The sequence below is a fragment of the Electrona antarctica genome (assembly GCF_951216825.1).
Source record: "Electrona antarctica genome assembly, chromosome: 14".
Classification (NCBI taxonomy): Eukaryota; Metazoa; Chordata; class Actinopteri; order Myctophiformes; family Myctophidae; genus Electrona; species Electrona antarctica.
Genome location: NC_136795.1, coordinates 4,722,810 through 4,735,721, shown reverse-complemented (window position 1 = coordinate 4,735,721; position 12,912 = coordinate 4,722,810). Strand labels below are relative to the sequence as shown.

The 12,912-nt window shown below is 44.8% G+C and overlaps 1 protein-coding gene across 5 annotated transcripts in view; it reads right to left on the bottom strand.

The window, feature by feature from the left end:
* Window positions 1–552: 552 nt before the first annotated feature.
* The window catches only part of LOC306936560 (caspase recruitment domain-containing protein 11), a 51,313-nt gene continuing 38,953 nt past the window's right edge, over window positions 553–12,912 (bottom strand). For 4 of the 5 annotated variants that reach the window (XM_079520119.1, XM_079520120.1, XM_079520121.1 and 1 more), the window contains exons 19-24: window positions 11,969–12,038; window positions 11,423–11,525; window positions 8,295–8,453; window positions 7,836–7,954; window positions 5,610–5,725; window positions 553–1,420 (exon numbers count right to left, since the gene is read on the bottom strand). In XM_079520119.1, coding sequence (XP_079376245.1) covers window positions 1,111–1,420; window positions 5,610–5,725; window positions 7,836–7,954; window positions 8,295–8,453; window positions 11,423–11,525; window positions 11,969–12,038 — 877 coding nt within the window. In that variant the 3' untranslated portion in view covers window positions 553–1,110. Of the gene's footprint in view, window positions 1,425–5,609; window positions 5,726–7,835; window positions 7,955–8,294; window positions 8,454–11,422; window positions 11,526–11,968; window positions 12,039–12,912 lie in introns of all 5 variants that reach the window. The other variant, XM_079520123.1, reaches the window with a different exon arrangement.

The window sequence follows — 12,912 nt, the reverse complement described above, 5'->3', positions numbered from 1 at the left end:
CACCTTAATCCCATGTATAACGCACTGACTTTTCTTCTGTTTTTCTATTGTTGCTCTTGTTGTGTTGTTATTGCTCTTTTTTCTCTAAGCACCTTAACGTCCATATATCATGCACAGTATAAGTATAACATGCACAGTATACATACATTGCTGCTATGCTCAAGCACCTTAGTTAGTTTTTCTATTATCTCAGGTACTTTGTAAATATGTAGATTCTGTTGATCTCTTGTTTTGATCTCCTTCCCACTTGCCCCCCACCCCTCTTCTTCTCCCCCCCCCCCCCTCTTCTTTCTATGGAAATTAACGTTGCGATGGGAATGATGTACAAAAACGAATTTCACCCACTTCTTTACCTTGTAAACCTGTGATGTGACAATAAAACTGATTCTGATTCTGATTCTGATCTGTTTCCGATGGGAATTAGCAGAAATAACTTGAAACAGAGCACAGAATATCTTTCCCCCCCAAGGAACTGATCCTATTAAACATAATTTTGACCATTTTAAACAGGTTGTATGTAGGTTTTTATTTAATATAGGAAAGACTGCTTTGTATAAAAATGTGAAGTGAGGGGTGCACTTATCATTGTACATCATCGTAAATTCTCCATTCATTGTCAATGGGAATTTAATGTTTGTAAGATGAAAATCTACACTAATTTAGCTGAATATAGCCCCTCAAAAACCGCAACACAAACAATAAATGCCATTGACAATGAAGGAAAATGTGCCAAACATTGCAGCTGTACGGAAAGCTTGAATTATTCTCTTTCTATCCTCAAAGTGTTTAATAAAAACCACTGTATACATGTTATAAGCTACTTTGTGTCCTTGCAGGTGATTGTGTGTATTGTATTGTATTGTATTGTATTGTATTGTATTGTATTGTATTGTATTGTATTGTATTGTATTGTATTGTATTGTATTGTATTGTATTGTATTGTATTGTATTGTATTGTATTGTATTGTATGCTGCAGGGCGGGTCCTTGGGGTCCAAGACAAATTTCTCCCTCGGGAGACAAAATAAAGAAACCTTGAACCTTGAAGTGCTGGAGTTTGGAAGTGCTCGTTAGATATCACTCAACTGCCCTGTGTACCACCCGTTTTGAATTAGCACATAATGCAAGAGGCAGCAGGACATTGCTTTACAGAAAACGAGTGCTTCCAAACTCTGATGGAAACATGGCCACGGTCTGCAAATGTTCTATTGATTGTTCTACTGGAGCCTGTCCAGTTCGACCCAGGCCACTGCCCTCTGCTGGCTGTGTATTGCAGTGCGTATGGCCTGGAGCAGCTCGTCGGTGCAGCTCCAGGCGCTGGGCTCCAGGGTGTGGTAGAGCAGCGGCAGAGTCTCCAACTGGAGCTCCTCCACCTGACACACGTCCTCCATAACAGCCTCCTCCCAACACCGCGGAAACAACTTCCTGGAAAAGAGAAAAGAAGTGTTAAAGTGTTGTTTTCGTCGACTAAAACCAAGACGAAAAATGTTCGACTACCTTTTTTCACTGACGGAAACTAAATGGAAACTAAATGAAAACTATAAGCTATGATGACTAAAACTAAGACTAAATATGTTGACAATTTCGAGTAAAATGTTAGGAAGGGACTAGTGGACATTGGACAAGAGATCCAGTATAAGTAAAAGACAAGTCATTTTACACTTTGTTGCATGCTGAAAATAGCAGATCTACAAGCTTGGTATAGTATAAAAGTATAAAATCAGCCATTACGACGGCATCAAGGCCCGCCGAAACACATTTTAGTCGACTAAATCACCTGTAGATTTAGTCGACTAAAATCTTATGACATTTAGTCGACTAAAACTAGACTAAAATGTGACTAAGACTAAATGAAAACTATTCAAGAGACTATGACTAAAACTAAAATCAAAATGTGCTGCCAAAAACAACACTGCTTAACCCGTTAAAGATTTGACAAATGTTGTCTTCTAAATCATGACAGTTTTCTTTAAAACCTGTGTTTCTGTATCAGTGGTGCTCTTGAACTATTTCTTGTCAAGGAGCTCCAAAATGTTATGTAATTGGCCACCCATCTGAAAATATGTTGTTCCAGGGACGGGGCCCCTCCTCCCCAGAAGCAAATATTTGTGTTAAAAACATTTGCTGGGGGCGCCCGCTTAGCCTGGCTAATAAGCCAGACTCAAATCACACTGTCGTGTGGTATTTCAGTCTGGAGATGCTGTGTATGGAATGGATCTTGTTTCCCGGGGGGCGGGTTCAAACATTTTCTCTTTGACGCAATTGGTCAGAGCTACTGTCAGTCAAAGGTCTCAAGCATTGAACGTCACTGTACCAAAGCCCGCCCATATTGCATACCGTGTCCCGATTGGCCACACCAGTTCTCTGGTGTAGGAAATGGGCGTACAATTGAGCCTCTCCAGACCGTAATCCGCCGGCAGGCAATTTTTTTTTGCCAACGGCTGATTCGGTCTGGAGAGGCTCAGGCTAGCGCCCGCTGGCCTAGTGGTCCAGGTGCATGCCACATAATTATAGGCTTTGGCCTGACAGCGCGTCGCGTGTTCGAGTCCTGTTCACGATGACCTTTGCTGCATGTCTCTCCCCTTCTCTCTCTCCCTCTTTCCTGTCTTCACTTACTATCAATAAAGGCAGAAAAGCCAAAAAATAAATCAAAAATAAAAAAACGTTTGCTGGGAAAGAATTGCACACGATTTCTTAAAAATGGCAGTTTGTAGATCTGTTATTTTTCAACAGCTAAAGTTTAAAATAATGGTAAGATGCTAAAAGCTATGAGGTGACAGATGCATCCTCATGTAATTTAATTTTATTCATTCACTTCAAACTTATTTTTTAACTTATATTTTTACATTTTAACATTGTTATCTTTTCTTCTAAGGCTTATAGAGCGTCGCAGTCCCGCCCCCTACCATGGACCAGGAAATGAAACCCAATGCATTTTTCCCATAGACATTTCATAAAGTATTTATTTAAAGACGGTTACGCCACGGACAAAGCCAACTCGAGTCGTGACAACTCATGACAACACAAACAATATTTTGGACCAAACAAATAATTACAAAGAAGAAAAACAACAAAAAAGTGTTGTAACCTGCCGTTTTTTTCTTCTTTCTAATAATTTTTTCGCCCCCAAAAATTGTGTTTGTTGTCATGATTTGTCACGACTCGAGTTGGCTTTGTCCGCGGCGTAAACGTCTTTAAATAAATACTTTCTGAAATGTCTATGAGGAAAATGAACGGAGAATCATTTCCTGGTCCATGGTAAGGGGCGGGACTGCGACGCTCTATAGGTAATGCTCACACTTGACATTAAATTAATATATTTATAATTTAATTGTAATGTGCAATACATCTTGGCTACTATACTCATCCAAGCGCTCCTCATTTTGCTAGGGGTGGGATGGCTCAGGGTACAGTAACTGTAGCAGTGGGCCTGGTCTGGTGGGATGGCTCAGGTACAGTAACTGTAGCAGTGGGCCTGGTCTGGTGGGATGGCTCAGGGTACAGTAACGTGCAGTGGGCCTGGTCTGGTGGGATGGCTCAGGGTACAGTAACCTGCAGTGGGCCTGGTCTGGTGGGATGGCTCAGGTACAGTAACTGTAGCAGTGGGCCTGGTCTGGTGGGATGGCTCAGGGTACAGTAACCTGCAGTGGGCCTGGTCTGGTGGGATGGCTCAGGTACAGTAACTGTAGCAGTGGGCCTGGTCTGGTGGGATGGCTCAGGGTACAGTAACCTGCAGTGGGCCTGGTCTGGTGGGATGGCTCAGGGTACAGTAACTGTAGCAGTGGGCCTGGTCTGGTGGGATGGCTCAGGGTACAGTAACGTGCAGTGGGCCTGGTCTGGTGGGATGGCTCAGGGTACAGTAACTTGCAGTGGGCCTGGTCTGGTGGGATGGCTCAGGGTACAGTAACTTGCAGTGGGCCTGGTCTGGTGGGATGGCTCAGGGTACAGTAACTTGCAGTGGGCCTGGTCTGGTGGGATGGCTCAGGGTACAGTAACTCGCAGTGGGCCTGGTCTGGTGGGATGGCTCAGGGTACAGTGACTTGCAGTGGGCCTGGTCTGGTGGGAGGGCTCAGGGTACAGTAACTGTAGCAGTGGGCCTGGTCTGGTGGGATGGCTCAGGGTACAGTAACTGTAGCAGTGGGCCTGGTCTGGTGGGAGGGCTCAGGGTACAGTAACTGTAGCAGTGGGCCTGGTCTGGTGGGATGGCTCAGGGTACAGTAACTGTAGCAGTGGGCCTGGTCTGGTGGGATGGCTCAGGGTACAGTAACTGTAGCAGTGGGCCTGGTCTGGTGGGATGGCTCAGGGTACAGTAACTTGCAGTGGGCCTGGTCTGGTGGGATGGCTCAGGGTACAGTAACTTGCAGTGGGCCTGGTCTGGTGGGATGGCTCAGGGTACAGTAACTCGCAGTGGGCCTGGTCTGGTGGGATGGCTCAGGGTACAGTAACTGTAGCAGTGGGCCTGGTCTGGTGGGATGGCTCAGGGTACAGTAACGTGCAGTGGGCCTGGTCTGGTGGGATGGCTCAGGGTACAGTAACTGTAGCAGTGGGCCTGGTCTGGTGGGATGGCTCAGGGTACAGTAACGTGCAGTGGGCCTGGTCTGGTGGGATGGCTCAGGGTACAGTAACTCGCAGTGGGCCTGGTCTGGTGGGATGGCTCAGGGTACAGTAAGGGTACAGTAACTGTAGCAGTGGGCCTGGTCTGGTGGGATGGCTCAGGGTACAGTAACGTGCAGTGGGCCTGGTCTGGTGGGACGGCTCAGGGTACAGTAACGTGCAGTGGGCCTGGTCTGGTGGGATGGCTCAGGGTACAGTAACGTGCAGTGGGCCTGGTCTGGTGGGACGGCTCAGGGTACAGTAACGTGCAGTGGGCCTGGTCTGGTGGGATGGCTCAGGGTACAGTAACTTGCAGTGGGCCTGGTCTGGTGGGATGGCTCAGGGTACAGTAACTTGCAGTGGGCCTGGTCTACAAGATACACTACTAGGCCTACATCACAAAGACACCCGTGTACCTGTCGACTTCAAAAACGTTAAAGACGTCCACAAACATAACACCAGAGGGAGCTCCACGAATCAAATCAAACTGTTTACTGTACATATTTTTCTTTTAGCACTGTTTATGATGTTTTTACATTGTATTGTATAATAATAATTTGCATTTTTATAGCGCTTTTCCAAGTGCTCAAAGCACTTTACAATGGTTCAGTCGTCACTGTCATTGGGAGGTGAAGCAGCGAACAGTCGACGCCAGCATCCTCACTTCCCACATTCACACACCAATGGTGGCGAGCTCGCGCCAACCAACTCATTGGAGGCAATGTGGGGTTCAGTGTCTTGCCCAAGGACACTTCGACATGTGGACAGGAAGAGCCAGGATTCGAACCGCCGACCCAGGGATCATTGGACAACCTGCTCTACCTCCTGAGCCACAGCCGCCTGTATATATCTGTCTGTCACTACATAGGACCCCAATGGAAACAACAAGCCATAGTTTCTTGGGTTCAGCCCTCTTAGCATTCCATTTGTATTAAACTGTACTCTTCTGTGCTCTTCTTGCAAACACGTCTGTTTGAACACAGGAAGAACAAAAAAATGTCACAGATGGAGCTCTACCTCAGTTTCTTGTGCTTTTTGCTCTTAGGTCGGATATGGATGACGATGGGGTAAACTCCCTGTCTCAGAAGACCCTCCACGCTGGCCAGCCCCAGTTCCAACAGACAGTGTTTGTCCTGAAAGAGAGAGAGACATTCAGAGACATGGAGGTAGAAATGGAGAAGAACATAGATGTAGAAAGAGAGAGAGACATTCAGAGACATGGAGGTAGAAATGGAGAAGAACATAGATGTAGAAAGAGAGAGTGACATTCAGAGACAGAGGTAGAAATGGAGAACATAGATGTAGAAAGAGAGAGAGACATTCAGAGACAGAGGTAGAAATGGAGAAGAACATAGATGTAGAAAGAGAGAGAGACATTCAGAGACAGAGGTAGAAATGGAGAAGAACATAGATGTAGAAAGAGAGAGAGACATTCAGAGACAGAGGTAGAAATGGAGAAGAACATAGATGTAGAAAGAGAGAGAGACATTCAGAGACAGAGGTAGAAATGGAGAAGAAAATAGATGTAGAAAGAGAGAGAGACATTCAGAGACATGGAGGTAGAAATGGAGAAGAACATAGATGTAGAACGAGAGATAGACATTCAGAGACAGAGGTAGAAATGGAGAAGAACATAGATGTAGAAAGAGAGAGAGACATTCAGAGACATGGAGAAGAACATAGATGTAGAAAGAGAGAGGGACATTCAGAGACAGAGGTAGAAATGGAGAAGAACATAGATGTAGAAAGAGAGAGAGACATTCAGAGACATGGAGAAGAACATAGATGTAGAAAGAGAGAGAGACATTCAGAGACATGGAGGTAGAAATGGAGAAGAACATAGATGTAGAACGAGAGATAGACATTCAGAGACAGAGGTAGAAATGGAGAAGAACATAGATGTAGAAAGAGAGAGAGACATTCAGAGACATGGAGAAGAACATAGATGTAGAAAGAGAGAGGGACATTCAGAGACAGAGGTAGAAATGGAGAAGAACATAGATGTAGAAAGAGAGAGAGACATTCAGAGACATGGAGAAGAACATAGATGTAGAAAGAGAGAGAGACATTCAGAGACATGGAGGTAGAAATGGAGAAGAACATAGATGTAGAAAGAGAGAGAGACATTCAGAGACAGAGGTATAAATGGAGAAGAACATAGATGTAGAAAGAGAGAGAGACATTCAGAGACAGAGGTAGAAATGGAGAACATAGATGAAGTACAGTAGTGATGTACACTAAGCAGTGGGTGTCAACAGTGTTGTTTTTGGCAGCACATTTTTATTTGAGTTTTAGTCATTTAGTCTTTTGAATAGGTTTCATTCATTTGTCTTGTAAATGGTAAATGGTGCATTTATATAGCGCCTTTATCCAATGCGCTTTACAGAGATTGTGCATTACATTCACCCATTCACACAAAAGTTCATACACCGATGGCAGCGGAAAACCATGCAAGGCACCAATCAGCACATCGGGAGCAATTAGGGGTTCAGTGTCTTGCTCAAGGACACTTCGACAGTGACTCTGGGGGAGCCCGGGTTCGAACTGGCAACCTTGCGGTTGCCATCCAGGCACTCTACCCCTGAGCCACCACCGTCCCCGACATTGTCTGACATGTCTTAGTCTAGTTTTAGTCGACTAAACATCATAAGATTTTAGTCGACTAAATCTACGGTTGATTTAGTCGACTGAAATGTATTTTTGATGCCGTCATAATGATTGATTTCACTCACAAGCGTGACGCGTTGTGAGTGAACACACACACACACACACACACACACACACACACACACACACACACACACACACACACACACACACACACACACACACACACACACACACACACACACACACACACACACACACACACACACACACACACACACACACACACAGGCCCTCAGTCTCAACTTGAGCCTACAAGTATTCCAGTGCATAGACTTAGTGCTGCATAAGTGGGAATTTAAAAGCCTAAGTAAGTAAGTAAAAAACTAAATCCCGGCCTGGGCCATGGCTCAGTGGTCCAGGCACCTTGGCTGGTAATCCAGTCTGGCAGTGTGCCGCGGGTTCGACTCCCGATCCAGACGGCCTTTACTGCATGTCTTCCCCCCCATCTCTCTCCCCATTTCCTGTCAGCCTACTGTCTGTCCCTCCATAAAAATATAAAATAAAGGCGAAAGCCACAAAAAAAAAACATTTAAAAAAACAAAATCCCCTTGAATGTCTCTTAATGGTCAGTACCTGACTGATGACATCCTGTATTGTCTGAAGCCGCACCCCCAAAGCCTGCTCTGGAGTGGACGAGTACGAGTGTAACCGGAAGACCCTCTTATCATGTTGTTCTGAGACCGGGATGGGCTCTGCAAAACACACAAGGTGCAAAGAACACTTTAGCCCATTTTGACCTGAGATCAGATTCAAAAAATGTCTGACAGTTTTCTGAAAAAGCTATGTTTCTATGTCAGTCGTTCTTCGATTTTTCAAAAATAGCAGACCTACAAGCTCGTAGCACGCCACTCGGTGGCGCGCTATGAGCTTGTAGATCTGCTATTTTTAAATAGCTAAAGCATAACATAATGCTAACACCAAAATGGGTTCCCGCCAAAATGGGTTAGTTGACTGTACACGTGCACTCTGTACAAGTGCACGTGTAAGCTCCTGTGTGCGTGCGTAAGTGTGTGCGTGCGTGCGTGCGTGCACCTGGTGGGCATGTGTTGAAGTCCAGCCCAGACTCTGCGGGCTGCAGCAGTCTCTCTATCAGCCCACGGGAAAGCAACGAGGGAGAAAAGATGACCGGCCTCTTAGACTGAACTTGAACCGGTTGGACCAGACTGTAAGGGATCAAGTGCTCCTCGTGACCTGGGAAGAAAGACAGATGCTGACACGTGTGTGTGTGTGTGTGTGTGTGTGTGTGTGTGTGTGTGTGTGTGTGTGTGTGTGTGTGTGTGTGTGTGTGTGTGTGTGTGTGTGTGTGTGTGTGTGTGTGTGTGTGTGTGTGTGTGTGTGTGTGTGTGTATATATATACTGTACACCATACATGCGTACGTAACTGACAGCCCGGGGGCTTAATATCCGAACATTGATATATTATTGATTTCAGCCAATTACCAGTAAATTAAAATGTTGTATCTTTTTTTATGTCCAATGTATTTGTATTTAGTTCACTATAACTAAATGCATTTGAAATTTAAAAAGAATCACACCCGTGTGAACTGAGTGGTGTAAGGTATTATATAGCCTGATCAGCTGTGGTCTGACGTAATGTCTGACGTAATGAAATCACACCCGTGTGAACTGAGTGACCATAGCAACCATGCTCATTTTTTTGGTACGAACAAACACGTGGACACGTGGACACGTAAACTAACAAAGCCAGTTGTTGGAGTGGTTTACACCACTCAAAACAAAGCCAGTTGTTGGAGTGGTTTACACCACTCAAAACAAAGCCAGTTGTTGGAGTGGTTTACACCACTCAAAAATATATATACTTTTCAGGATTCCAATTCAAAGATAGCAAAAATAGCTGATCAACAAGCTCAAAACTACGGCAGTAATTTGCAATGTGGCCCCTCTGGAGTGAGTGTGGAAATACAGCATAGTGGCCCTCTCGGGGTGCATACTTAGTTTAGACTAGTCATTGGTTAGACATGGGTTAAGGTTAGGTTTAGGTGTGCTGCCCCGTGGGAGGTTATAGGTTTAGGGTGAGGGTTTGAGATAGGTTGTAGTTGTAGGACTAATGACTGGTCTGGTCCATAGAGTATATAAAAGGATAGAGACTGAACTGGCGCGAAGCTCCGCCCCCCCAGCTATTCATGTCAGTGGAAGTTGCTCAGTGGCGTTTTGAAGCACCCGGAAGACTGCCGGAAGTACCGTCTCAGAACGTCTACTTCCGCATTTGACCACCAAATTTTGGTGGTCAAATGCGGAAGTGCAACCGAGCGCTCAATGTTAAAGCCCAGCTGCACGGGGTTTCCCGGTCATGAATCCACGGGTCCGCCTGTAGTCCCTCCTTCTACCACTAGGGCCCAGAGCTTCAACGTTGAATAGCCTCACTGGCCCCTTGGTCTGGTCTAACCAATGACTAGTCTAAACCAAAAACTGTCTAGACTAAGTACTGCACCCGGCTCTCTCCATTGTCAAAGTTGCCCATCTCTGCTGTGCACAAAGTTCGAACCCACAGCCACAAATACAGAGGCACATGTCAAACACAAAATATCTTCATCTGTATTCACATGAATAGTTATCACTAAGGCCAAACGAAATCTGCGGGTTTTTTTCTGTTTTTCTGCGGTGACTCCGGAGGAAAATCTGCGGGATTCTGCGGAGTGTTTTTTTTTTCTTTGAAGGTTTTAGACAGTTATCCAGGACTATAATCAATGTGTTTAGAGCAAAAATAACTCTAAATATGCCAAATAAACCTTAAAGTACCACAACAAAGTAATTAAGATCTACCGTAAATCCTCATTTATAATCCGGGGCTTTTATTTGTCTTAACCGATTCTGATACCGGGCTTTTATTGGAAGGAGGCAGCTATAAGAAGGAGGCCTATATTTCTACTTTTCAAACAGATCATAATGAATAAATCACATTTTGGGTCTGTTAGACAGCACCCTGTAAAATGTACTGGACTCATTTATTGAAACCAAGTCCTCATAAAATATTAAAAAGTGCAGTTGCATGGTGCTCACTGGTCATTTTAACGTTTTTTTATAACAATATTGGCATATTGCCTATGGCAAATACCATAATAAAATCAACATCCATTTTAAACTATGATTCCCTGCTTTCATATGACATGAAAAGAAATCCAATGGCAGTCCCTCAGTCAAATCTGGTCCTATTTACTATCCTATTTATTATTATTCAAATAGGCTATGGTATGGTATGTATCTATGCCTACAGTTAGGCTGATGACAAGTTCAGATGCAAATACTAATAACATAAAATGTAAAATAAAAAATGTATGGTAGGCCATTTCCTATAATATCAAAGCAGCTAATATGAACAGTGCAACACTGCAGTGATCCAACTATTGCAACTTCAACGGGGGAGAGAGAGTCGCGTTAGAGAGTTGCGTTAGAGAGAGAGAGAGACGCGCGCGCGAGAGAGAGAGATACGCAGAGAGAGAGAGAGGAGGGGGGTCGCGTTAGCAACAGGCTAGGCTCACAGCATATCGGTACGTTCGTTCTATAAGGCTAGATCGGCTACCGTCTGGGGGGCTGCTAAGCCCCCAAACGGTAGCGATCTACCCTTTAATAGAACAAACGTACGGGTACATTCGTTGCATGAAGCGTAGATCTGTGAGCTCGCAGCACGTCATGCCACAAACAGAAACAGCTCTCACTCTCCCTCCCTCAGTTAGACTGTGCTCTCGTTGTCCGTGGCCATGAAAAGTGCTTGCGTTCTCTCCCGAAGTTTGTTTGTTGCGTTGTGCACGAGCGCGAGCAATATGCGACCACCGGCATTTGGACACTAGTGACAGCCAGCCATGCAGTCAGGGCAGCGAAGGTAACAGATACGGCACTTGAAAAAAAAAGACTTCCGACAGCTTTTGAAGTTTTGATATAAAGCTATATTAAATATTCTCGTCCAGAGCCTCCAACATATTAGTCAGCAGTAGAGAATGAGGGGAGGAGGGAGGGGCGGGATGCATCCACTGGTTAATATTATGCTGTCCTGGGTAAAGTAAACTACAACATGAACGGGTTAAATTTCCGCGGAAAATCTGCGGCGTTTTCATCGGAACACCGCGGCCGCGTATTCCGTTCGGGCCTGGTTATCACATGGTTCAATGTTTAATCATGACAATATTATGGGCGGAGCTTACGGTGGCTAAGTGTGTACACGACTTGCGGTGAGGAACCAATCCCTTGACAGCTGGGAGCCGCAGCTTTGACCAATCGTATGCGCCCGGGCATTTTCTTTGACAGCTACATGTAGGAATGGAGAGACATATGAATGGTTAGCAGTCTTATAAGCTGTGATTATATGATGACCACATTTATTATAAATAAACGGCCATATATGGAGCCTGTCACGAGGCGTGACGGACTGACGGCCATATATGGTGGCGTGACGGAGTCACTGACAGACTGACATGTTTTCCAGGTTTTCATAGTAATCTGCGTCCTACCGTCGCAACAAGTAGTTAACCCATTTTGGGTGGGAACCCCTTTTGGTGTTTTAAACATTATGTTATAATTTAGCTATTGAAAAATAGCAGATCTACGAGCTTGTAGGTCTGCTATTTTTGAAAAATCTTGAAAATATTTAGAAGATTTATTTTTTAAATTTCAACGTCATGCTTAAATGGGTTAATGACAATTATCATGAGCATGAAGCTAATATGAGATATAGTTGGCATTAGACTTACCACCTTCCTTTTAAAGGGTTTCTGCTCCAAGGCCATGGTTCTTAGTCTCACTAGCAACAACTGCTGGGCTCTAAAACAGATGAGGAATAATCCAAATGAATTATTGTACTCTCACAATCCACACACCATTATGTTGCAATGTATTAGCTTTCTTTCTTTTTCTTTTTCTTTTTCTTTTGGCTTTTGCCTTTATTTTATATTTTTTTCATGGAGGGACAGACAGTAGGCTGACAGGAAATGGGGAGAGAGATGGGGGGAAGACATGCAGTAAAGGCCGTCGGGATCGGGAGTCGAACCCGCGGCACACTGCCAGACTGGATTACCAGCCAAGGTGCCTGGACCACTGAGCCATGGCCCAGGCCAGCTTTCTTTTTTTTAAACAAATTTTTATCCCACGATTTTGTAACCCCGTTTTCACCCCTGTGTCAATTATCTAATGTGATCCTGGTCTCTACACACCCTCCGCCGACCTAGTCCCCATATATGGGGGACTAGGGGAGAGCAATGGACTTGAACTCATGCTTCCTTCATGCCTGAGTGTCCAAGTTGCTCCTTTACACCTGACAGGGGGGAGTTTCCCTGGTTGGACGTAACGCGTGGAAGGAACACGTTATTCCAACCAGTTCCTTTCCCCTCCATTAGGCGCACCGGCTGGCCAGGGGGAGGCAGTTTAGAGACCAGGATTACTGCATGTTTTTTGTGAGGGTACCTACCCTAGGGGACACGGGGAGAACATGCAAACTCCACACAGCAGATGTATTAGCTTTTAATTCATCTATTTGAATCAGGGGTGGGAATGTTACTATGCTCATTGTAGTCATGGCTGTGACCAGTGGAAAAGTTCTACACTATACTGTATGACCCATTCTGGGCGGGAACCCCTTTTGGTGTTTTAACTAAGCATTATGTTATACTTTAGCTATTGAAAAATAGCAGATCTACAA